Raw genomic sequence first — 27891 nt, forward strand, 5'->3', positions numbered from 1 at the left:
ATGTGCTGAGATCTGAGCGATCTTACACACAGTCCACATGTTTCACATCACCAAAAATATCCAGATTAGTCATCATGTGGTGGTAGGTTAAGTAGGGAAAGCCTTTAAACCTGCACTAAAATGAACCCCAGACAGCATTTAATACTTAATGTCCTTATCAAATGTTTGATCAAATTGATTCGATAAAAGAGCATCGTGTAGCGCTGGAACATCAGCCATTAAGAGAGCCATTAGAGCGTCGACCTCTCTGACCAGTTAGATCTGTGAATGTGATACTTAAATGATATGAACTATTCAGGGAGATAATTGTTTGTTCTGTGATGTTTTTGGGAAACTTGGCCAAGGTAAGTAATAAAAAAAAAAAAACATCCCTGTTCACAAAAGCATGGATTAATATCTAAAGCTAAATAAGGGGTGTTTCAGCATGAGTGCCATTGCATTCTGTATTATACGCCAAGACCTTGAAATAACGAGCAACATTTCAATTTTGTTTTTTTTTTATTTTGGCCATAAATACTCTTAATATGGTGGAGGTTTATTTTGTTCATTATCGTGTGATGGAGTTTAATTAAACAGCTTTTAGCACCTTAAATTCAGTCAAGCTTTAGTTAGACGAAGCACCTATGAGTGTAGGTTTGTGACCTGATAGTAAGTGTTCAATCAGGACAGGAAAAAATAAAAGGTAAACTTGTAAGTTGAAGTGTCAACCAAATTTTAATTCACAAGGAAACAAATCAGAAGCATCACGTCTTGCAGAGTGGCTCAGAGTCGGTGCTGAGAATAATCAAAGGAGTTCATCAGAGCCCTTTTATATTAGTACAGGATCCCGGCTGACTGCCTCATAGCTTACACATAACACAACTCTACACATGAATACACACAGCTTTGGAATTATGTTGAGTTTAGCCACTGATAACGGAGGCAGTGCCGGCATGTTGCAGCCTGAGAGAGAGAGGAAAAAAAATAAACATCCACTGGAGAGCAAGGCCACAGTTTTAAAAAGGCACACAGGATTAGAGTAATTAACCCTGGTTCAGCTTCTTTGCATATCTGAATAAATATCAGCACTGTTTAGTGAAAAACCCTAACTGTGTTAAGATCAAGTCATTTTTGTGGTCAACAACTTCGAGTGCACTGCAATAGTGGTAAACTAATCACAAAATTATTATTAAGGATTAATGGGTGAAAAATGTACCATATTTTCAACAATAAAAAGTAAAAAATAAAATTCCATCCAAATACATGTTCACAAAATAAGGGCGGGCAGTACGTCAGTAAGGCGTTCTTACAACACAGGATTGTTTCACTAACATCAACAAATTAGTAGGTCAAACTAAAAAAAATAAACAAATATTTGCTATTCAACAGCAAGTTTTTAGAAAGGAAAAAGTAGTGGAAAATTCCATTAATATCCAATACACTAATTGCTAGTGTGAGTAATAATTAGACACGTGACAATTTATTGTGATATTTATACCAACGTATCGTCCACCTCGGTCCCAAATCCTGATCGACACCTAATAAATTCACGTCTTTATAAAAGGTTATAGATCAAATAAAAGAGAAATGACTGTCCAGTTAAAAAAAAAAAAGAGGTAACAAGTGCTGTTTTTCCCCAATAAAGCCTGAAACCTACCTTTACGACACGTCTTGCTGATCTAAAACTAATTCACTATGTGCCTAACGGGATACGGTGCACTCTCGGACTGCTGTACCAGTTCAACCAGCTGATTGGTTGGAGCAGTAGTCAGTTACCCAGTGCAGCTATTCTGTGCTTCTGTTGGGCGAGGGATCTAACAGACGAGGACCAGCCTTTGTGTGTTAGATATCACTGCGAGTGCACAGTTGTCACCTGCATTCTGGGGGTTATTGTGGACAATCCCTGACATTATCCACACAATTCACTATTTTAATAAAAGCTACCTGCAATTAAACCTTTCCAGAAGGCTTCTTGCAAAATCTATATAACTATACATACTAAAATAAAGTGTTAAGATTTTTTTCTACCACAGGCTTAACTTAAAGTCCTACTTTCATCATTTATCCTAATGCCATAACTCCTCAAATAAAAGATGAAATGAATCAGTACTGGCAGTTTAGAAAGTGTGAAAGAATATGTGTATTCTTAATGATGCTTTACGAAAAGAAAAACAAACACCACGTTCAAGAGAAGCGAATAAATTCTGGACAATAGGCATGTACCGATTTATACACCCTAATACAATATTCATTAGATGATAGTTTAAGGGTAGACAGAACAGAGCATCTCCCAATAACGCATAATTACACAAACTGCAATAATAATATAATAAAGCGTAATGATTTGGGACGTTACGGTGTTATGAATTTCTAAGGTCGGGTCATGCCTACTGACTAGAACAGACTAAATCTCAGACTAAGTGCTTCAGTAAATCAAACCAGAACAGAAATAAAAGAATCTTAACGACACAGCCTCGTTCAGTGTTAGCTATGACCTTTCTTTGTCTACTGCCAAATACACACCATCACAACTTAACCACAAACATTCTGGTGTTGCCATTTGGCTCAACTAACAATTTCAGATGGACCAGTGTGAATAGGGGAGGACATTCAAGAGGCTTGCAGTCATGCATGATGATGCTTCACCAATCGCTGCATGAAGGCCTCGAAACGGGTTTCAGGTTTTCAGAGGTTCTCATTGGCCAGTGTCTCTGTGGACAGCCAAATTCTGGCACCATTGAGGAATTTGGTGAGCGGCGTACCCAGGATGTTGCGGCGACACAGATTGCCCATGGGGGAGAAGGGGAACGAGGAGCTGAGGTACTCAGGGGGAGCAGGGGACTCACTTGGAGACAATCCTGCCTTGAAATACATTTTGCTGGATTCACCCTGGGGGCTCTTGGGACTGCGTGCTGGAGTCACCCCTCCTGTGTATTGCCTCAACTGATTCTGTAGAATTTCGATCTCGTCCACCAACACAGAGAGTTTGTGGAAGGTGGTGATGGGGCCACCGTTGGGGATGCGGGCCTCAGGCACCCAGCGTAGGAAGTAGAGCTTCCATAGGGGCAGATGGGAAGGCAGGAGCTGTGGCAGAAGCAAGCCCTGCAGGTCAGCTGGCCGAGAGAGACAGTCCTGCAGGAAGCATTCAGCAGGGCTCTCTTGCTTATCAATCACTTGTGCGATGTCTGTACGGAGTCGAGGCATCAGAGAATTACGCCGTGGTAGAGTATCGAGCACAGCCAGCCCGCCATTCTTCAGATCTGAAGGCAGACCTCGCAGTGTGGAACTGTAGTTTTTCTGTCAGAGGAAATACATACCATTGGTTGTTATCATATGCACACATATGTTGTCAGAATGACTGACTGGTACCCAGAGGTTGCTTAGCAAAACTGCTCAACTCCCCTCTACAGTCACCATCAATAAATAGGGAGAACCACAGAACCACTGCTGTCCTGGGACTATACTTAGGTGACATGTAGCGACAGGGCAGTGTGTTGTGTTGCTATGGGTGTATAATTTGAAGCTAAAATAAAACTACTCCTATTATAAAACGAATATATACATTTTTAAACCGGACAATGTTTAGTATAAACACTACTTTGAGAAGCCATGCCAATTTTTATAAGAAAATGAAAAAAACCTGAGTCATGATCAAAACAATCCTCACCTTGCTACGTCTGTGTGTGAACGTCCGTACCGTGCCGTTGTGCACACAGGGGGCGCTCTTGCCCACGTACAGAGGATTGTTAAAGAGAGCCTGATCTTTCAGGCTGAATTGCTGTGACCAGTCCCACACAGGGGGGAACTGCAAAACTTTGTCATGTCCCAGAGATATACTCTTACTCACAGCAAAATCCTGATGTAAGGAGAGAATTGCCACAGTCAGGTACTGTAACAGAAATGATCATGAAAAGACTGTGTTGCCAAATCATCTCACCCTGCTGTGTTCAGCCCTTTGTCGCGGGCAGTTGAAAAGGAAAGTACTGAAAACAGGGATCCACATGCTGTCGCTCAGCACCGTGAGGTACATCTCTGTGAACTCGAAAGCTGCTGGGTACTGCTCCATTAACTGCCATACACAGTTCAGGAACAGCAGAAACAGAGGAGACTGCACGAGAGAGGACACGGGATACACTGAGCATGCAGGTTTTCAGCTTTAACATTTTCCCTGTTCGAGTGATTCAGCTTTAGGTGTTAGGACAGTTTCTATTTTTACATTTTGTACATGTTTAGAATAGAGTTAAGCATTCATGACACCAAGCAACATTTTTCATCTATATTTTGGTCTGTTGACATTTCTGTTCTCTTGTGAAAATTAAAATGGATTTTGTGCACAAATTAAAATCATAGCTTTAGACTAAATTATTTAACAGGAATTTTTGTTTTTACTAGTGAGTTCTAGGCAAACAATTCCACTGTTGTTGTTGGCACTGAATCAGTGCCAAACTGAATGCCAGCTGCCTCATTGCTAGCTGTGTCAGATCTCCTGCAGTTCAGAATCAGGTAACGGACTCCACACTCCTACCTCCTCTTTATCGTTCTTTTTCAAATGATTGCAGCGATCGAGGAAGCGATGGCCAGCCATCACCCACTCCTTCTGCACCAGGCCCTGAAAACCTGCCAGACTCCGACAATGAGGGTCACACATGAGCTGCACCAGAGACGCAATGATGCAACTCAAATCCCGGTCCTCTTCTTCTGCAGGGAGAAACAGAGGGATGAAAAATTAAATTAGGTTTCGGATGTACAGTGTTAAGAATAGGAGAGAGAGAGAGAGAGAGAGAGAGAAAGACAGAGAAAGACAGAGAGAGAGAGAGAGAGAGAGAGAGAGACAGAGAAAGAGAGAGAGAGAACCCTATATTCAACAGACAGATTCAGTTCCATGAAGTTGTGTACAGTAAAGAGAGAGAGAGAGAGAGACAGAAAGAGAGAGTCCGAGAGACAGAGAGAGACCGAGAGAGACAGAGAGAAAGACAGAGACCGAGAGAGAGAGAGAGACAGAGAGAGAAAAAGAGAGACCGAGAGAGAGAGACAGAGAGAGAGAGAGAGACAGAGAGAGAGAGAGAACCCTATATTCAAGACAGATTCAGTTCCATGAAGTTGTGTACAGTAAAGAGAGAGAGAGAGAGAGAGAGAGAGAGAGAGACAGAGAGAGAGGGAGGGACAGAGAGAACCCTATATTCATCAGATTCAGTTCCATGAAGTTGTGTACAGTAAAAAGTAGTCATGTATACATATAGAGCACAGATTTATTCATTACAACATTCAGAAGCATCTCTAACCTTGCAGAATGACAGAGGATTGTTTCCCATCCAGCATGTAAATGACCTCCACTGCATGCCTCAAAAATGCCCTGAAAAACGCCACATAGATTGTTTATAGATGTTCATAGATTTTGTATAGCATGCATGCCGATCCATCCATCCATCAACATTCATTCGCTACTAGCATTTAAAAGATGCAGATTTGAAATAATTTAGAAAGATATAAAATGATACTGGAATAATTTGTGCCCATTGTTATTTTAATATTGTGAAGAATTTTGCTCATTTCATAATCAGCCCTTAATGTAATAAATGCAATGACGAGAATGATCTTATACATCATCATCTACTCAGTACGGTTTTGGCATTTAAGCGCCCACAGTGACTCCTCTGAATAAAGGAAGGTGTCAGAGTGGTGGTATGAGCACGAGGCTGTGAGAGAACCAGCTTGTCATTTGGCAAAGATATGGTGTTTATTCATACCTGACGTATTCCATCCACCGTGAACTTTCCATGGACGACAGCCATTTTTCCTCAGACTCCTCAAAGGGTTCTGCTTGCACACACACACACACACACACACACACACACACACACACACACACACACACACACACACACACATATATATATATATATAAAAATATATATATATATATATATATATACACACTCCCTTTCTCATAAACACAAGAATAAGGATAAGAATGGGAGGATTTTGAAGGCACTCAGACAGTGCTCTGCATCACCGCTGTTATAGCATATCTTTTTGGAAAATGGTGTTCGTTCGTTCAGTACAGTTTCAAAGTGTTGCTAACTTGATGCTAAAGCTCACTTAAGCTGTTCTGGCAGCATGTGTCCTGGTAATAAAACTTTACTAGCCGGCACTACATGTTAGGTTTTTCCTTTAATTCGTCACTCATCACCATCACCAGTTTTACTGATATAAATACAACCAGATTTTATATTGAGGCCTGTAGATTCTGTACAATCTGATAGAGCATCTAAATACAATATAACCTGACTGCACAACTGGACTGAATGATTCTGACAGGTGTAGATGTGTGTGAAAAACCTTTACAAGCCAAAGCGGAAATCAAACGAAGAGCAGGTCTGTAAAGTCTTTTATCAATACAGGTGACTAACCTGAATACTTCTACATGTGATGTTTAGCTTTTAATAGTAATATTGTATTAAACATTGAGACATTAGGAAATAAAAAAATGCTAGCTGTACACAGTGGATAAAAAAACTGTAGTCTGTGTTGGCGTTGGCATTTCAGGCTTAGAACGTCACACATGCCATTTGTGAGTACAAAAATACATGCTGTTGGTGTTGGTTCCTTTTGCTGGGTATCGCCCACCTGCTAATTGTGCACATACATGAGAAAGAAACCAAGTCCATGAGATGATTTTATTTAAAATTACTAGTCTTTATACCAAAGGAACGCTGACTTTAGTGCTACAACATGCCAAGGCAGGCAAAGCTTGTCCTTGTGGCAATGTTTCTGCTCCTCTAAAAAACAACTGGTATGGACAGACCAGTGATTCACACAGCTATAGAGCTGCCTCGGAAATTTTAAGACAACCGTCTTGTGCATCTTTTCAAATTCTGATCAAGGAATCAGGTAAATCCAGTGTAACACCTTCTTCTATTTTTGAAAGCAACATCTCGGGACGTATTGGTATTTAACTTGTTCAAACACATCCACCTCAGAAAAGGCTTGTTAATTAGCTACATAGTTTTCCAGGTTTTGGAAATAACAAGCTCTACAAGTGCATCATAAGACATAAATAGCTTATTACATAAGACTATTACAGTTACTGATGATGTAGTCGTAATCATCATAGTCACAATAAAGTGTTTAGGTGGGTCAGGAACAGAAAACGATGCTAAAATGTGCCGTGCATCAGAGCTGAGCAGCAGATTTATGACAAGATTTATGTCCAGCTGAAAAAAGCCAGACACTTTTAAACATTTAAATTCCCTTTCTATTCAAATTCCAGTAGTGTGAGGTAACCCATCAGGGCAAACAGAGAGGCTGAGAGAGACTCTGCTCACCGATCACACAGGTCTGCCGCAGCTTCACTAATGCAGCCTGAATTTCCTGGATGCTCGGCAGGCTCTTGTCCAAATCGGTCTTTAGGACGTTGCTGCGCATCGGGTGGCTTTTGATTATTGCGCTGCAAATCCTGTCAAAATTCAGAAGTAGAGCAATCATCAGATTATATCTTTATCTACCTATCTATCTGTATAAATACACACACACACACACACATCTCCAAGAACATGGTTATGAGTTGGTGTGGTGTGTTTTCTTGGTTTTCTGTTTCAACTTGGACTACATGGTATCATTTCTTGTGCCAAAAGATTAAGCGATTGAGTCGAAATGCTCTTTGCAAGATTCAAAATAAATTGGAAACAGACACTTGCTACGTAACACCCGAAGAAAATGAATTCAGACTTCCTGCATTCCCATGACCTAAGCCGCTTTATTTATAATGTTTATGCAAAGTATAAAAGAACAGATGACAACTTTTTTACCCTCTTCTCATTTTCCCCCCAAACATGTTCCCTTCTCACCTAATCTATTGCCATTCCCCGTACCTTTGATCGAGCTTCCTCTGCTGCTGGGGCTCAGTGATGTTGGACATACGAACCAAGGCACTCCCACTGGGGTGATTCCAGCACCATAACTACACACACAGATACACACATGCTGAGTTTATCTTTATGGTACAAGCCAAATATTGTCCATAGCATATGAATTGTTTATTAAACAATAAACTGTATTTTCCTGAATTATGTGCATCATTTAAACTACAAATTGATGACATATTCCGACTAGCCTGGCTTTTATGGCTCATTAAGTTACTTGACATTAATTGGAGAGCACTTTGTAACTAAGGACAGGCGTGAAGTCGGGGACAATGAATCTGTGCACTCACCGGGAGACGTTGAGCTTTAAAGTAACAGGCATACTGCTTCAGGTCCTGATCTGCCAAGGAGGACGGAACTACAAAGAACTCTGAGAGACTGGGGAGAAAGACATGGCACCCTTTTAAAACCTCTAAAGAAGACAGACAAGATTACTTTCACACAGGCAGCAACAGGATGAAGAAAGGGACTGTGAGGCCCTAGAAATGTGTGTCACTATGACTGGATCCCTTTGTCCTATTTACAAAAAAGAAGAGAGAAAAAAAAAAAATAAAAAAAATAAAAAATACACTGTTTAAAGCACTTGCTGCTAATCTTAACTGGTTCATCTTTGAGAAAAGCAAATTTCCACTAAATAGTTTTAGTAAGTAACGAGTAAAACGCTAATTACAGCACAAGATACAGCACAACTTGTCTGTGCTGCTGACGAAATAAAAATATAAAAAATAAAAAAACAACATTATCAAAATTCTTCCTGTTGTCATGTGGTGTTCAGAAAAATGAAAGAAACTAGAACAGAACGCAGAAATGACCGTTAGCTCTTTTCAGGGCTGGTCCACATGTAATGGACAAATGAATTTAGGGTATAATGTTCATTTGAAGGTTTCGCAGTAACAACAGCAAATCAGTATTAGGCCTCACAGATGGAGCTGTTATATAAACTTCTAATAATCCTGTTGCATAAGACAATGTTTTCATTAAAAGAAGGTTTATGTACATAATGAGCTAGATTTATCCTAATCCCAATTTATCTGATAATCCACATAGTAATATTCAGTACATGCTTTATGTGTACACACACACACACACACACACACACATACAGACACACAAATACACACAGACACACACAGACACACACAGACACACAAATACACACACACACAAATACACACACAGACACACACACACACACACACACACACACACACACACACACACACACACACACACACAAACACACACAGACACACACACACAGACACAAACAAACGAAAAATGAACACACACAGACAAACGAACACACACAGACAAACGAACACACACACACACACAGACAAACGAACACACACACACACAGACAAACGAACACACACACACACAGACAAACGAAGACACACACACAGACAAACGAAGACACACACACAGACAAACGAAGACACACACAGACACACACACACCTGGGAGAGACCAGATACTCCTCATTAATGGAGCACACCCTCCATTCTGAGGCACTGGTGCGTTTGATTTCTCTGTCCCAGTCAGAAGAGCAATCAAACATGGCTGTCTGCATCCCCTTCCCTGAGTCCACTCCATTCACCTTCTGACCTACACACACACAAAATTCAAAATTACTCAATCTGGGCCTACATAAAAGCACCACTTAACTTGTTTGCCAACTCATTTGTGGGAAATGGAGTGTATCTGCAGCATAGGCCTGCTCCATATCCGTGTTTGTGTGTGTTACCTGAGGAGCCGTAGTAGCACGTACCGACGTACTCGAACCCAAACAATAGCTGACTGTCGGCTGGGTGAGAGTAGTGTGCAATAGCAAGGCAAACCTACAGCACAGGAGAGTCGCATAATCACAAACTTCATAATCATGAGCATCATTACAACAGTAACAGTAATTAAATATTAACAAATGAAGAATTGCACTTCAGTGGCTAAAACAAGGAAATCTTTTACATTATAAATACAAAAACATTTAGAAAATGGATGGATAGATGGATAAAGGGATAAACAAGCAAGTGTCTATACTAAGTTTCCTTAGTATACAACCCGAACAGAGATACGAGACATGAATGGAAAGACATTTAATCCACCACAGTCAATAAAACCTGATCTCTTGTGCTATGCTAACAGAAAAGCTCACCATTATTACAGCTCATCATGGCAGCTTTAGCAATGCCAAGGATCACCTTCATTTCATACTCCTTTTCAGTCTTATAACAAATGTATAAAATTCACCACATCGACAGAAAAAATAGTTCAAAAAGGTCTTTTGATGCAGGACGTATTCAAATCTGGCTCTTTCATAAGGCGCACCTGTCTCTCAGTCCTGCTGTTTACTCATTCGTAATGGAGTTTGCTGTTTCAGGCTCCATGCCATCTATGGAAACTTTCACCAGTCTGTGTCGGATTTCTGGCTGACCAGCAGACCTGCCTTCACTACAAACTGTGGACATTTAACGCTAGGAATTTATTTTCACAGCTGAGATATTCAACACAGCTGAGCTTTTAAATCATCAACGTGCTCTGAATTTCTGATGCAAGTGAAAGCTCATGCTTTATTTTATGCCTATTCAGCTTATCTTAGTGTTTGTCTGGAGGTTGAAACGGTGCAGAAAGGAGGCTTTTACACTGCGTTCTTCGTAATGGAAAAGGTGCCTAAACTATATATAAAAACATCATGATGTAGCATGTGCTGAGAACGTTGTTGGTGGCTAGGACACGAAAAAGAAAAAAAAAACCTACACAGTGAACCTTATTCATGCAGGTCAGAGACGAGGTGCCGTCGCTTGTGTGGCTTCATGTGCACTAGTGTGTGTGTGTGCGCGTGCGTGCGTGTGTGTGTAGCTTTGCAGCTCTGTAATTTCCTCAGAATAATAAGCTGTTACAGTTTGGCTCTTTTCCATCTGTCACAAAGAAAAACATGGAACTCCCTTCTATAGCTGTATGCAGTAATTACACTCAACCCCCTTTACCAGACACAGGAGGTGTGATTAAATCCCACACAGCCATTCCAACCAGACACAAAGAAAACACACACTCACCAAACCCAACTGAACAGACAGACTAAAAACATGAACAGGGCTCCCGACAGGTAAACATGGAGGTATTCATACTCAAAACACCTGAAAATCTGATCTAGATATTTCACTGGGTCTTCAGGTCCACGGGTGGCTTAAATCGCCACAAACCGAGATGAGTTTCCTGATGGGATGCACTTCTAAAATAGTTATAAACAGTATCACACATATTGACATCATTCAAAATTAAGACCTATATACAAACAGACCGATTATCCATCATGCAGATTGTATTTTCAAGAGCTTTAGGTACATCAAACATTAGAATGGAGGGGATAAATACGGTCGTATGCAAAAGTTTAGGCACCCCTGACAATTTCCATGCTTTTCATTTATAAATATTTGGGTGTTCGGATCAACAATTTCATTTTGATTTATCAAATAACTGAAGGACAAAGTAATATTTCAGTAGTGAAATGAGGTTTATTAGATTAACAGAAAATGCGCAATATGCATCAAAACTAAATTAGACGGGTACATAAATTCGGGCACCCAAACAGAAAGATCACATCAATATTTAGTAGAGCCTCCTTTAGCAGAAATAACAGCCTCTAGACACTTCCTATAGCCTGTAATGAGTATCTCGATTCTGGATGAATGTATTTTGGCCCATTCCTCCTTTCAAAACATCTCCAGTTCAGTTAGGTTTGATGGTTGCCGAGCGGACAGCCCGCTTCAAATCACCCCACAGATGTTCAATGATATTCAGGTCTGGGGACTGGGACGGTTATTCCAGAACATTGTACTTGTTCCTCTGCATAAATGCCTGAGTAGATTTTGAGCAGTGTTTTGGGTCGTTGTCTTGTTGAAATATCCACCCCCGGCGTAACTTCAACTTTGTGACTGAGTCCTCAACATTATTCTCAAGAATCTGCTGATATTGAGTGGAATCCATGCCAACCTCAACTTTAACCAGATTCCCAGTACCGGCACTGGCCACACAGCCCCACAGCATGATGGAACCTCCACCAAATCTTACTGTGGGTAGCAAGTGTTTTTCTTGGAATGCTGTATTCTTTTGCAGCCATGCATAACGCCCCTTGTTATGACCAAATAACTCAATCTTTGTTTCATCACTGCACAGCACCTTATTCCAAAATGAAGCTGTCGTGGCCGCAACCTTAAGGTTAGGAGTCAGACTCTCTAACCATTAGGCCATGACTTCCCCCCCGGGATGCACAGTGACACCATCTGCAGCAAGTTGATGTTGTACGTCTTTGGAGGTGGTCTGTGGGCTGTTTTTGACCGTTCTCACCATCCTTCGCCTCTCCAATATTTTTGTGGCCTGCCACTTCTGGCCTTAATAAGAACTGCCTGTGGTCTTCCATTTCCTCACTATGTTCCTCACAGTGGACACTGACAGCTTATATCTCTACGATAACTTTTTGTAGCCTTCCCCTAAACCATAATGTTGAACAATCTTTGTTTTCAGGTCATTTGAGAGTTGTTTTGAGGCCTCCATGTTGCTACTCTTCAGAGGAGAGTCAAAGAGAACAACAACTTGCAAATGGCCACCTTAAATACCTTTTCTCATGATTTAATGTACCTGTCTATGAAGTACAAGGCTTAATGTTCTCACCAAACCAATTAATCAGTGCTAAGTAGTTACAGTTATTCAAATCAACAAAAATGGCAAGGGTGCCCAAATTTATGCACCTGTCTAATGTCGTTTTGATGCATATTGCACATTTTCTGTTAATCCAATAAACCTCATTTCACTACTGAAATATTACTGTGTCCTTTAATTATTTGATAGATCAAAATGATATTGCTGATCCAAACACCCAAATATTTATAATCATGGAAATTGTCAGGGGTGCCTAAACTTTTGCATACGACTGTATGAGCTTAGTGAATCTGATCATTGCAGCTCTTAAAAATTTCATACAACAGTCTCTATAGTGTTATAAAAAACAGCCCAGATCAAAACACAAACGATCCAGAGAGCAGACAGATTGGTAAAAGGTTGAGATGGTTAAAACTGTTTAATTTAATCAGCTGTGAATAGGGATGTGTTCATGACTAGCACAAAAGAAAATAGTTATTTTTGGGAAAGCCTAGTAGTGTATCGTAGCCTATAAACAATGGGGTGAAACTTCATTATGGTGTTTAACAAGCTGAGAGTCTAGTGCATGTCATCATCAAAAATAAATCTGGGAATCATTCCAGTTATCTCTCACAACAAAATACTCAAAGTTGGTTGTTTTTAGTCTGAGCTTTTCAGTTAATGTTCGTCAATGTGAATTAGATAAATGGCTCTGAGGACTTGCGTATCTTAGACATAAAGCTTGAACTAAGTAGGCTGGCTGTGTTAAATTGATACTGGGTATAACTTAACACTCAGATCTTTTTTTAATTTCTGTTATGGTGCCATCACTATAAAAGCCACCATACATATTGTTTAATGATTTAGGAATTGTTTGAGGTAGAAACTTTTTATAGCAGTCTTTGGCTTCATGTAAATAACTGGAAATCCACTCATAGTTCTACAGTTTAGCAGTAAAATGAAGGTTTTACAATAAAGGTTTTACATTTACGGCATTTGGCAGACGCCCTTATCCAGAGTGACGTACAACGGTGTTTTTGGTTTTGTGTTTGGTGTACGGAGTAAATAAAGCAAATGGTTGGTCACAAAGGTCTTGTTTGAAAACTGTGGGCCTGTTAATTTCTACCTTAAACAGAACACAATCAAAACAGAATATGAAAAAAAAATACAATTTATAATCCAATCTTAAATCTGTTCATACAGCAACAAGCATCATCAATACACATCCATGACCCAGTCAATCATTATTAGTCAGTGCTGAAATAAAGTGATATAAAGACCACAAATCTATTTGTAACGACAGCATTTTTATTACCTGGGAATCAAAAAGCGGTCAAAAGAGCAGCGTACTGAGGATTATGAGCAGAACAAACCGAGTAGACAATTAATTGTAGTGTTTCAGCAATGACAGTAGCAATGTAATAACTCTCATGTGCTGTGTGAACACTATGCTTTCTGACTGTGACTGTGTTAGTGTGCTGGTGAGCTGTATTCTGCTTGCCCTACACGTAAGCTCCACAGATCAGCATGCTGTCCCGGAGGTTTCAGAGAGGCTCTAAAATGGAACTGCAACAAACGCGTCTGTGTTTGCTGCGCGTACAGAAAGTGAGCCCTGTCCTCAATGGCCTTTTTGTTCCTCTTGTTTCCTGCTTTTCGCGCCCCCGTCTCGCCTTCCTTCACATATTTCTCAGAAGCTGGCAGAATCGACTTGAGTCAAACTTTGCCACCAGGCTTTCACAATCCTGCCTGCCACTTCTCCCTCCCTCGTGCCTCCACTCTTCTCTTCACAAGCTCTGGTGAAGCTACTTGCTCCCAGCGTTTGTTGGTTAAGTCCAGGTGAAAAACTACTTCACACAAATGGTACGTGATTCACTGCTGCCTTTTCCCATTGCTTAAAGGAAACAAGAGGTTTTTTTTCCCACTCTGAGAAAAAAAAAAAAATCTTCCTTCCCCACAATGACTAAGAACCATTCCTAACATACTGTGAACTCTTTTATCCCTGCTCTGAGTCAGACTGAAGGAATGGCCAATCAGAAGCTGTCGTGCTAAAAGAATGATGAAACGGAGATTTTTAATTGCCTCTGTCAACTGTTGAGTCAGGGGTACTGTGAGGAATGTTTATGTTGATTTTACACAAATTTCTCCAGGCAACAGCAGCTGTTATGGAACAACCAGACGGCCTCGGAAGGGTATTGTGAGTCACCCCGAGCATGGGTTCTCCCTGTGTCAAGCGATCTCTCAACATGAAGCATTCATCCTCTCATACTGGTTTAAAATATAACAAAATGGAACTTTCTTTAAAAGCTTTTGGGGAGGTTAAAGAATAAAAACTCGGTACTCTATTCTGATTATGTCCGTTTCAAGAAAAAGGAACAGAAAGACACGGATTAGTAAAACAAAACAGAGGCCAAGGCTAAAGATCCCTTTAAATTGAGAAACAGTTCTTCTTTTAGGACCGGAGAATAGTGAAATTTAATTGGACATTTTTTCAAGTAAGGAAAATGAACATTTGGGCCCCAGACAGCCGTGTAGGTTGGAGAAGAGCACTGGCTCGTCTTCATACAAAGACGGTGCTTATTTTCAGCCAGACGCTGCTAGCCAGATGGAGTGGCAGGATGAAGGAAAGAGTGACTGGAGGAGCATACAATCTGTAATCCACTCCATCCTACAGCCTCTCGAGAGCAGAGGAAACGATCAGAGTTTTTTTTTTGCATGATTTTTGCTGTGTCACTGCACAGCCCAATGCACTGTTTCAGGTATGCAAAGCTGTTCTGTGTCATTAGTTGGCTGACCATGAGAGAAACAAAATATTTACAACGATAACTCGGAACTACGGCTCACCCTCATCTGTAGACTTGCTGCAACCTATCAACAGAGCTCTAAATCCACTTTTAAACTAATCCACCATACAAATCATGAGGTGTGTGTAGTGTGTGTGTTTAGTCTATAATGCACCGTGTGTGTGTGTACCTTCTTGGCAGTCTCGGGTCCAGCTTCGTCGAAGCGGAAGCGGACGATCCGGAAATCCTTGCAGTACAAGATTAACTCGGTGGGATTAAATTTTAGCTTCTTATTAGAGCCCAGAATCTTCTGCTTACCCTTCGCATCATTCACTGTGGGGAACAACAGAAAAACACATTAGCACTGATGTGTGAAAAAACACACACTCACTCAACGTGTATACGAACACATGCAATAATCTATTACAACCGTTACATCTGTAAGCATTTAATACAACCATGCAGATCGTTAAAGGAGTGATAAGCAGTGCAAACAAGGAAGTCATCTTATTGGGCCAAAATGGCTGCACACAAAAATAATATGCTGTGGCTGAAACCGTTACTCAGTTCTTCTTTTTTGTTATTCTCATGAAATGTATCACATTCTATACCACAATCCTTTAATTCTTTTTTCTAATTTAACAGAAAAATGGTACCCAAACGGACTGCAATATTCGAATGTTCAATGTTTACACAATAAATGTGTGTAAATGATTTTTTTATTTTGCCAGTAAAATTACAATAAAACAATAAAAGGCTTGAGAAATGGAGTTACAATTAGAATTTTGTAGTAGTTAGTGCGGCATTGTGGGTGGGAAATTAAAGTCTACAGAGACTGAACAGATGTGAACAGATGATTATTTCAGCTGCACGGTCTAGATGGTCTTATTACAGCCCAGAACTGTATTTTCTCCTGGACCACAGTGCAATACACAATACAGGGGCATAAAAGACCACATAAGATGAAAATGTGAATCAGATATAAGCACAAGGAATGAGACATCTACACAAAAAGCTGAATTAAAATTGTGACAAAAGGAACAAACGCTAGCGGAAAATTTAGCTGTGTGTGAACTTTACAAATGATCCAAAAGTTAGTTTGTAGTCAGAAGTTCAACTAATAGCTACATTTTGCAGTGTAAAACACACCACTGAGGCATTTTGCGATGGTGCTCAAGCCACATTTTTTTGCGACCTTCTTATTCCCCTTTCTCAGTTTCCCTATCAGTAACAGTACAGAAACATTTACATGACTACTTATTTAACCAGTGGTTAATATTACTGCTTTCCTTTTAACCTCGAGAGGGCAAATGGCACCTTATATTCATTCATTCATCTTCTACCGCTTATCCGAACTACCTCGGGTCACGGGGAGCCATTGGGCATCAAGGCAGGATACACCCTGGACGGAGTGCCAACCCATCGCAGGGCACACACACACACACTCTCATTCAGTCACGCAATCACACAATTTTCCAGAGATGCCAATCAACCTACCATGCATGTCTTTGGACCGGGGGAGGAAACCGGAGTACCCAGAGGAAACCCCCGAGGCACGGGGAGAACATGCAAACTCCACACACACAAGGCGGAGGCACCCCCAATCCTGGAGGTGTGAGGCGAACGTGCTAACCACTAAGCCACCGTGCCCCACAGTGCACCTTAGTTTAGTGTAGACTAAATGCTTGGGTACCTTCTATAGTGGGGTAGCAGATAGTGCTCATAAGAGGGAGAAAGAGATCGTTCCTTATGCTGGTTGCTTTCAAATGCAATGTTTGTTACTGTTTTTAATATTCTATTGTAGAGAGTCAAGCGATATGGAGTTAAGTCATAAAGTCTTAAATACTGTATGTCAGGATATATTTCCAGTCTGACTTTCATGTATTAGAGGAACAGTATGATGGGTTTTCAGTGGCCCACACTCCACCTTCACTCCAGCAGCCTGACCATGAAAAACACTCACTATGTTTTTGCCAAGCCTTGAATTGCTTATAATGGACCTTTGTTTCAGGCGCACAGACAGCAGGGAAACACACACACACACACACACACACACACACACACACACACACACACACACACACACACACACACACACACACACACACACACACACACACACACACACACACACACACACACAGAGTGTTTCATGCTCTATCAGTTTGACACAGGGCTTCAGGCCCTCGGAGGGGGGCTAAGTCAGCAATGAGCGGTGGCAATGATCTAACATAAACAAGCTTAATCCCAGCCAGGCACTGCAGCTCTAGACCCCAGTATGGACCAATGATCTCATCGGCAGTTCGGCTTAAAACCGTGTTGCTAATGGGGAAGAGAAAGCCCATCATCCAAACAGGTTGTGATGCAATCTCCTGTCAAGCTAATGCATCTTTTAGGATGGGGTACATGTGTGTGGGCGCGTGTGTGTGTGTGTGTATGTGCGTGTGTGTATGTGCGTGTGTGTGTATGTGCGTGTGTAGTGGTTTGGGTTAGTTCAGTCTGTAGTTTGAGGGTTTGGGTTTTATAGTATAAATTTGTTTATTGGATTAGATTGCCTTGTTCATTCTGAACAAATAATTAAAAAATAAAATAACAAACATTAGTATCTAAAAAAATCAGCAGAGCAAAAAGTGAGTAAAACTGTAAGAGAAAGAATTCGATTGAGTGGATGGTTTAGATTTCAACTTGGTCTGAAGGAGACACAAACAAAATCAATGTGATAATTCAGAGAATATAGATATAGAAATATGGCAGTATATGTTATGATGAATAGGAAGCTCCAGAGACTCTCCAGGAAGATTAGACAAATAGTTACATCCTGGTACAAATGAGGCCTCGTACTTTACAACAGTAACATTATAATGCCAGCTGTAACACGGCAAGCGGGAACTTGAGCAGCACCGTTTTCAGTGAAGCTAAACATTAGCAATGTTCTGCAAGGAACATGAGAGAAATAAGATTTAATTCAATTTATGTGTATAGCGTTTTTAACAATTTCCCATTGTCAAGAAGAAGAAGAAGAAGAAAAAGAAAGAAGAAGAAGAAAGAAGAAGAAAAAGAAAGAAGAAGAAGAAGAAAAAGAAAGAAGAAGAAGAAGAAAGAAGAAGAAAAAGAAAGAAGAAGAAGAAGAAAGAAGAAGAAAAAGAAAGAAGAAGAAGAAGAAGAAGAAAGAAAGAAAGAAAGATACATAATTAAAGTATAAAATTAATTTAAAAAAGATTTTAAATACTATATATCTATCACTATCCCATGATGGAGGCAAGGAAAAACTCCCTGAGATGATTAAATGTTTAATAAATCAACTTTAGTGTCCATAACCACTGTACCTAAAACTCACACTTAAGCTACAGTCACATGAGCATTATGACAGCAGCGATATGACATTTAATTTGGTTGCACTCAGTTGTTTCACATGTCTTTAACAGGGAAATTATGTCAGTAATTAAAAATAAACAGCTGTCCTTTGTACTTTTCCTGGATGAGTGGGAATTTACCATGAAGACACATGAGCTAAAAATGACTGAGATCATCTTACCAGTCACAACCTGCTCCACACATGTCAGCGGGACATCATGTTCTCCCAAGAGGCGATGGACACACTGGAACCTCTGAACAAGAAAACAAGCACTGATTCGACACACTGAGCTCAATGCGAGTTAGAATGTGATGCAATTCTTCCTGACCCTGTCTGAGCAATAAGGATATAGTCATTTAGATTTGGAAGTTTGCATCTTTCTCCCAAATAGACTTAGAACACTGTAAATCAACCTTAACTCTGGAAGAAAAACGCATTCTGACTGAATAAAGAAAATAAGAATTAATAAAGACTCTAATAAAGAAATAAGAATTACTTTGTAATTGAAAATGTACTACTAATATTAAATTATTAATACTTTAGAAAGCCGCAGAATGTAAATAAGGCTGCAGCACATAAAACATTTAGGAAATATCATACAAACACACTTGCTTTTACAGCATTTATGTCCATATCACACACCTGTCAGCATCAGCTGATTTTATCAGATGATACCCTGAAGATCTGTGGTCATTTACAAGGCTAGTCAATCAGTAAATAAGATGGAATGCCTTACAGATATCTCACTCAAGTCCAACAGCACAATAACCAACCGACGGTTAATCATTTTCTAACTTTGTTCTGGATCCAGTTACGCAAAAAACACTGAAAAAGCAACTTTTTAAATGATTCGCAGACATCCAAAGGAGGCAAGGCAAAAGCCTCTGAAAAAAAATCACTGACTAAAAAACTAAAAACCTACAAACTGTAGGTTTGTGTCGATTGTTTTTCTTGTTTCTGGTGAAAACGTCTGCTGATGACACACAGTATACATACAGAGCAGGGGAGAAAAACATGCTCTCGCATCTTTAAGTGTTGCAAGAGCCTCGCCCAATAGATACCTCAAAACAATCATAAACCTGTCCTATATTTCACAGAACAAACAGTGGTGTGTACAGTACGGAGTTCTCCAGGGCTATAAGAGTGTGAAGAACTATTATATGACACATCACTCACATCTTCAATGCTCTCACCTAACAGCTGGACTTGTGTAAGAGCGCTCCATTTTATGTTTATCATTATTATAGCATTTTTTCTTGTTAGCATTTTGCATATCATTCCTCACAGACAATTAGTGTAAATAAACTAGCCTACTCATTCTTTTAGCTATTCTCCGTTTATGACAACATCTGCAATAACATGAGCAACTTTTATGATCGATTTTTAGTACGGCTTTGTTAATAAAATACTGTGCATTAAGTTTGAATATTATTGATATGTGAGTGTTAACAATATATTTCTTTTGCAATAATGGACCAGTTGAAGCTTCTGTTGATCAAAGTTTAATTATGAAATGGCATTTGATAGCAACATAGGCTAAACTTTGATTGCATTTTAATATTGGTTCATATTTTGGCATTTGGGCAACCCGGCTAATGACAAAATGCGATCACAAGACGTCATCCGTCTTGGTTCCTCTATTCATTCCCTTGAGCTACATTCACATTTGACAAGTACTTGCAATGCATTTTTGGTAATACAGATGATCCTGTGGTCACAGAGAAAACCCACTGAAATATCAGACACATTAGTCAAATGGTCAGGAGCTTCAGTTATTATTCACATCGGTCATTAGTGACTAGATCTGTGGCATGGTTGTGGATGCCAAACAGGCTGATATACGAGTTCTATATTTGTGTAACTGATCATCTCCCGGGATTTTAATGTCCAACATTCTCTAAAGTTTAAGGGTTGTGTTGATGAGAGAAGTCAGAAGAGGAGTGGAGTGGTTCTAACTAAAAGGAAAGCTTTATTATCTCAAACCATCACACTTTACAACCACGGTGAGTAGAAAAGCATCTCGGATTGTGCGACACATTGAGGCGTCATCGGTTCAGGCTTGTGGAAATGGTGTAATAGTGTGGGAAAATGTTCTTGCCGGATTTTATTTTAAAAGTATTGTTGCTGACCATGTGCTTCTCTTTAGAGTTCAGTGTACTCTGAACTGGATCTGTCTCTGGATCTATATCAGAACACCTTTGGGGTGTGATAGAATGAGAAAATCATGTAAAAATGTAGATGTCAAATCTGCAGTAATTATCTTAGACAGTCGTGTGAGCATGGACCAGAATCTCACAGGAATGTTTCCAACCTTATAAAAACCACACTACTAAAAAACAGATGCTGTTCTGTGAGCAAATGGGGGTCCTACTCAGTAATAGTATGGCTTTATATAACTACATAGAAACTTGATCACATGATTTATTACTTACCTGTTGTGGCAAGGTATCATGGGTAATAAAGGACACCTTGAAGTTGGTGCATATGAGCTTTCCCCACAGGTCATCTTGACTGCTGTCGGCCCCGATGCACTTCCGCACGAAGTTTGCCTCGTTTACCACGATCTCCCCTGCGGAGAAGTAGCATGGGCTTGAATTAGAAGAACATCCGAGACTTTAAAGTCACATGAAGAAATGAGTTAGAGCTGACCATAAACAGATCAAAGAGACCAGCAGGAGAAGGACTTTTATAACCTTTAGGCTATATAATGCTGGAATAATCTTTTAGGTGACATAACGGCACAGCAGCATTTCTTAATCCTGGTTTTCCAGTTTTTCCACTTTAATGCTTTCTCTGCTTAAGTACAGGCACATAATAATAATACCTTACAAATACCTTAAAAATAACTTACACGTGGTGATGAGAGAAAAACACTAAATAAGAGATACCGGAATGCTCGACAAGCAGAGCGGGTTAATCAACACACAGCTAAAAATCCAAGGAAAGTGCTCCATGCCCTAATGTAAACCAGGTAAGGTCAAGTTAATGATGTCTCCAGTCTTATTTAAAGAGTATCGTTTCACATCCTAATCCAACACAGCGAAAACTGAAAATTGTTTGCCGCTAAATATGGCTGAGACAGATAAGTCTGTGTGTCCCTCATGACCTGTGTCATTTTCAGGTCCCCTAGGTGAAGTGTAAACTATCCGCTTTCTCCCGCTGACAGGTGATGCATTCCTGGACTTGAAGGGCAGAGTTAATGAGCCTGCTGTTCCACCCCTGAGTCAGGAATCTACTGCTGCAATGGAAATACCTCGGGCTGGGGCAGAAACTGAGACAGAAAAAGACAGAGCTGAAGCTTGACCTCACTAATGCCTCAGGAGCTCAACATTTCCTTACTGCAAACTTTAGCAAAAACAGAATCTCTGTCAATCTGTCAGTGTATTGTCTTGCTCGATTATCATCGGAGAGCTTTTCAATCCGTTTCTGAGAATCGAGCACACGACCAGGCAGATTTGCACCGACGTAAAAGTGAATACATGGTAAAAATTTGCTTGTGGGACACAAATACATGCCAGTGCTTGCTAGATGTATCGACTGTCAGCCAGTAATTCTAATTAGCGCTGATTTTGCATGCACAAGCTGAAACACATAAGGCTGGATCAGTAAATCAAGCAAAGTCGCTCTCTCATACTAAACAGAATAAACACATGTGCTTTATTACATAACTGTCTTAAACTGTATATGATTTGAGAACAGGAAGAAACGAATTAGTGCCTTATAGATAAAATTGTAACTAATATATTGTAAATGTTAAATAAAACACTTCTGAGCTTTTGGTACTAATATTCTGTTTTTAAATTTCTGGAGCCTCAAATCAAACCTAGAGTCTTGTCCATTCTGTCAGTAAACCTGTCCAAGAATGTTTAAACATTTGGAAATGTCCTATAGGAAATGTGCATGTAGAACATGCACATGCACCTTAGTGCAAAAAATGCAATCTTCAGGACTATGAGCTATGGCCATAGCATATGAAGCTGAACTTAGCAAAAGACAGCAAACTAACGACATACAAAGTAGTATTAAAATGCAGTAATGTGAGTTTTGCCACAGGATTCATCTGTCTGGAACATCCGCAGCCTGAAGTAAGGAGGTATTACAGCACAATCGAAGCCAGTGAGTCACTGAGCTGAATGTGATCCAGCAGTTTGGATCACGGCGCATTGTGGGAGAGTTCATGCAAATCTCAGTTTGCATTAGGATTTCAGCGCTGGCTTCTGGGACAAACATGTGCAGACTTTCCCCTGAGAAATGAGGTCCAACTTCATTTTATTGTGTTTATACGTGTGTGTGTGTGTGTGTGTGAGAGTGTGTTTTCACAAGCTTGAAAAGAAGCAGAGCTCAAAGACAGGTGTAGCCTGGTTATCGTAGGACTTTTAGGCTCTGGCAGGCATGAAGATGACGGCGTAGAGAACAGACAGATTCTCTTAGCTAAAGTACAATATTGTTTTGCATACAATTTTAGTATTGATTAATAGGCCATGACCTGTGACCAAGCATGCTGTCACCTAAAAACACAAAAACATTACAAGTTGACCCCAAAATGTTTCCAGTTGTGTCCAAACACGTGCATCTGTTTGTTGAACTACTTTGTAAAAAATATCTACAACTTGGAAATCCAGCAAACTGATGCTACGTCTCTCTGGCAGTTTCTTCGAATATGTTCATTTCCTTTCCATGAAGTCCACATCGAATCCAAAAAAAGGAAGAAGAGCTTGTATTTCTGACTTTTTTGACTTGGGGAATGTAAGGGGGGGCCGTAAACAGAAATAGTGCGAGGGTGTGGTTCCCACAGCTGTAAGTACTTCAGTTTTAAGGAGAAGAAGAGTGTTTGCTAACAGCAGAGGCCCGTAGAGCCCAGACATAATGCCAGCTGGGACTCTTTAGAGAAGGGTACTGCAGTCCAGGACATAATTCAACACTGGACATGTATTGCTTTTATGTCCTGTATTTATTACTGCTTGTGTAGTCCAGTGTCAGTGCTAGTTTTTCTTTATACTTTATATTTTGGCTCTTCATAGTCCAACAAAAAAAAAAAACTTGTATTTCCTTTTTCACACCATGTCAGTTGCCCGTACAATTCATCGTTTCATGATAAAATGCTGATATAAATGCTCCAAATTCATATAAACAATATATTTTCATGCCTTGAGTTATCTCCAAGAACACTTTACAGTCTGTTTACGCTTTCATCTTGGTTATTAACCTGTCTACATAAATTATTCGTCTTTTTTACTACAGTGGCTCTACTGTGTATTACATCTTTATTTTATATGCAAGAATCGCACATCTTGCCTTATACATGTACGTGTGTTACGTTACGTGCTTCACTATTATTACACCATGCGATCAGTGTACTGTAGGTAGTTTTAAATGGTGAACATAATCAGGCTGTTGCTATTGAGACTGCAACTACGACAAACTCTTTTGGTCTCAAGTCTCCATCAGTGAACAGTTATTAGTTGTTGAAACCTCAACAAAAAAAAAAATCTTGGTATTAAACCTCGGTTTCCTGGTTACACAATTGAACTTTTTGAGCATACAGTACACAGTTATAGAAAGGAAACGATTTATAAAATCCCACTAAAATCTGGTGTCACGCAGACGAGGATGGGTTTTCCTTTCGACTCTGGTTTCCTCTCAAAGTTTTTTCCTCATATCGTCTCAGGGAGTTTTTGACCACCGTTGCCTCGAGTGCTATCCAAATAAAACTGGGATGTTTGTATGGAACTGGAATTTTATTTTTGTAATGGAATATATCGGTTTTCTTCCTTTAAATGACAATAATTCAATAAATGGTCCCACTTTCTTTTCTTTAACAAAACATGTCAAATATGAAATGCTTATAAGTAAAAATGTAGTTAGTCTTGACCTCGATTTATTTTGGAAAGCAGATTTCTTACATTTTTTTCGGTAATTTTACGTTTTTAGAGCTACAAAACTGAAAAGTTTTATTATTTTCTACATTGTTATAACCTAGATGCTCATTGGTTATCTATGCAAGCAAATAAAATGGCAGAGTCTTTAACTTCCTTAAAATATATAGCACATCGCTCAAGACCGGTCCAGCCTGATCGGTAACTAAAATCAGTTCGATTTTCCACTTCCTGCTTTAATTTATTCTACCTGCATATGTAATTGTTTTATATTGAACATTTAAGCAAAAGAGAATATAAGGGGGGGGAATTCTTTAGAAACAGAAGAAGAATGACATAAGATAGAAGCTTTGTGAGCTATAGTGGTAACTCAGTGGCAAATAATAAATAAATAAATAAATAAATAAATAAATAAATAAATCAAGCAGGAAGTGGAAAATCTAACTGATTTCGGTTACTGCTGAGCCTGGACCAGTCTTGAACTTCCTTAAAATATAACGTAAATTTCAAGACTGGTCCAGACTTAACAGTAACTCAAATCAGTTAGATTTTCCATTTCCTGCTGTAATTTAATCTACAGTACCTGCGTATTTTTTAGATTTAACATTTAAGCAACAGAAAATATTAGTATTATGCAAAGGTAAACTTGAATGATAATAAACCAATCATTATGATGGAAGCATTTATCACATTGATATTTTCCACAATGATAATTTCTACATAATTTAACTTCAAAGAAACCTTGCTTTCTCTTTACTGGTTCCACTGAATAAACTTTCCTTTTCGCTCGAAAGCACCACGTGTAGGATTGTTTATAGATTTTGCTTGCTCTCAGACTTCTGAGAGTGTGTATAGGGGGTGGGGATGTTGCCTAATCAGCAGCCTGTTCTCCTGCTCTAATAATTATTTGCCCCAGTCTGCTGATGTGGCAGAAGGGATGGCAGCATTACACTGCATTCTACTTAACATATCAGAAGTGTGTCTGATGAAGCCTCTTGGTCATGTTTCCTATCACAAGTGCGGCTCAAGTGCAACACTACTTCGACGTTTCAAAAATAGCTTTCCCTTGAAGCGAAGTGTGAAGCGGAAATGTTAAAGGTTGAGACAAGAGTCTGAATCGACATATACATAGAACGTCACCTTCAGCCAACTTTAGCATCGGCCGCGAAAGGGTCACAGATCTGTTCCTGACATCACAGAAACTCAAACTACTCTCTGCAAGCCTGTAGAAAGTTACCTGAAACATCATGACAAACCATGCATATAAACACACACACGCATACATTTTCTGTCTTGCATTCTCTAGAAACATAAGAAGAGCGACATAAGATGAAAGCTTTGTGAGCTTTAGTGGCTGCTCAGTGGTTCAGATGTTAAGACTACTGAATGGAAGGTCTTGAGTTTAAATACCGGCGCTGCCACTGCAAGCCCTCCAGTGCTCATTTGGTAAATGAGATAAATGTAAACTGCCCTGGATAAGGGCATCATAAGGGCAATCCCATAAAAGTTTATATTATTAACATGTCTTAACGTTCATGTGATTTGTCATGTGATCTGCAAAAGTTTTTTTTTTTTAAATGAACAATTAACAACAACACAAATACTATTGACATTATTATATATTAATCACTATCACAATCACTTTTTCAAATAAAAGAGAAAACCGCTGCTGTAAGGTTCTACATGCAAGCTCTAAAAGGGGCATTTATATATACACAACAAAGTTTGTGCAAATATAGAGCATTGGTGCAATGACTACCAATGGGAGTGTAAACAGAAGAGCTGCTCCTTCATCCATCTCGTATGATATGGTGTTTGTACACACACACACACACACACACACACACACACACACACACACACACACACACACACACACACACGGGAATATTATACACAAAATTCTTCCTCAATGATGTTTCATTTCAGTGGCAAGAAAACCGGTTTGCTGTCAAAACCTGAATGATGATAACGTTACCACGACCCCCAGTAGTATTAATGCCTACTTGTAACTTCATTGTACAGCAAGTGGTGGCTTGGTGTGAATGTAACTTAAAGTTTCCCTCAAAGGGACGACTATAGACGGCTTTTTGCTCTTTGCTCCCGGCAGGTGCCTCCTACACCATACCTTCATTAGTAATGTATCCATGGCTTTCATAAGATGAAAATTCATAACCTACTCGATTTATCATCACTTTTGAGGTAGTTCCGATGCATAGATGTTATAAACGTACAACAACATTAGACATTTGATGAATGAAAATGATTTTACTAACAATTTATGCACCTACACATCTTAGAACCAGACCACGAGGGAAAGGAAAGGTTTTGTAGAAATGCCTTTGCTGTCATGATGCTGACGGTGTGACACCTACAGTGATTGTTATATTTATAGCTATATTCGGTTACTTAAAACAACACTTAAAACAGGAAGGGCATGAGGAAGTGAGAAGGTGACCCTTCAGTGAGAAAGGCATATGGAAAGGCACACAGTTCAACTTTCTGTCAGTCTCTAAAAACATGCCTGCTTTAGCGACAGTCATGTTTTGTGTAAAGAGCCTATGGGTCTGTGACTAAGGTCAGCATTACTCAGTTACATCACTGAACCTTCAACATTTACATCCCTATTTCTTCACATTAAGACAGCATAGGCAGTTATTCTAACTTCAAAATGAAGTCATTATAGTTTATCTAGGATTAACAGACCTTATATACCCACTGGTTAACACAGAATGATGTCCAATCTCTGGACATATGGAATGACTCGCGTGTGACATCCAAGGCAAAATTGTGTGATTAACGAAAAGCAAATCACTATAAGGAAGCTAAATTAAGGCTGAAAATATGACAACAAATAGGCATTGTACGTTCTGTAATCGTAAGCTAGCAGCTGTTGTCTATGTGGACACCTGATACACCGTGTGTATCACATTCTAATGCCGACCTGAGAGGAAAATAAAATTTAATTATTAAAATCAATTCACACATCATTAAGAACGAGTAGAGAGCAGTGACAATAGCAGTTTAACGTTGATCTGTCCTTCTGCTCTCACACCAATAAAAGCATCTTGCAGCACAGATCAACACCATGAGCATTTTAAACACTATATTTATATATTAATTTGCACGCCATGGCTGATATATTAATATAACAGCAACACTATAAGAGGCAAGACACCATCGCAGTCACAGAAAGTGTGGTAAAAGTGTGTGAGATGGGATTTGTTTATGGTTTAGCCACACAAGCTAAATATGTGTCCTGTGTCTATTTTGGAAACAGGGAAGATCCAAGTTGTGTTTAATTATAAGGAGTGAACGCCTAAAAAAGCCCAGAGCTTTCA

At 39.6% G+C, this 27891-nt stretch overlaps 1 protein-coding gene across 2 annotated transcripts in view; it reads right to left on the minus strand.

The window, feature by feature from the left end:
- Positions 1–695: 695 nt before the first annotated feature.
- The window catches only part of mtmr10 (myotubularin related protein 10), a 30470-nt gene continuing 3274 nt past the window's right edge, over positions 696–27891 (minus strand). The window contains exons 3-16 of one of the 2 annotated variants that reach the window (XM_060859695.1): positions 21107–21243; positions 18855–18927; positions 15510–15652; positions 9673–9742; positions 9362–9509; positions 8192–8279; positions 7851–7939; positions 7305–7435; positions 5727–5796; positions 5262–5332; positions 4505–4677; positions 3917–4087; positions 3647–3835; positions 696–3276 (exon numbers count right to left, since the gene is read on the minus strand). In XM_060859695.1, the coding sequence (XP_060715678.1) occupies positions 2665–3276; positions 3647–3835; positions 3917–4087; positions 4505–4677; positions 5262–5332; positions 5727–5796; positions 7305–7435; positions 7851–7939; positions 8192–8279; positions 9362–9509; positions 9673–9742; positions 15510–15652; positions 18855–18927; positions 21107–21243 (2165 nt within the window). In that variant the 3' untranslated portion in view covers positions 696–2664. Of the gene's footprint in view, positions 3277–3646; positions 3836–3916; positions 4088–4504; positions 4678–5261; positions 5333–5726; positions 5797–7304; positions 7436–7850; positions 7940–8191; positions 8280–9361; positions 9510–9648; positions 9743–15509; positions 15653–18854; positions 18928–21106; positions 21244–27891 lie in introns of both variants that reach the window. The other variant, XM_060859693.1, reaches the window with a different exon arrangement.

The sequence above is a fragment of the Tachysurus vachellii genome, chromosome 23 (genome assembly GCF_030014155.1).
Source record: "Tachysurus vachellii isolate PV-2020 chromosome 23, HZAU_Pvac_v1, whole genome shotgun sequence".
NCBI lineage: Eukaryota > Metazoa > Chordata > Actinopteri > Siluriformes > Bagridae > Tachysurus > Tachysurus vachellii.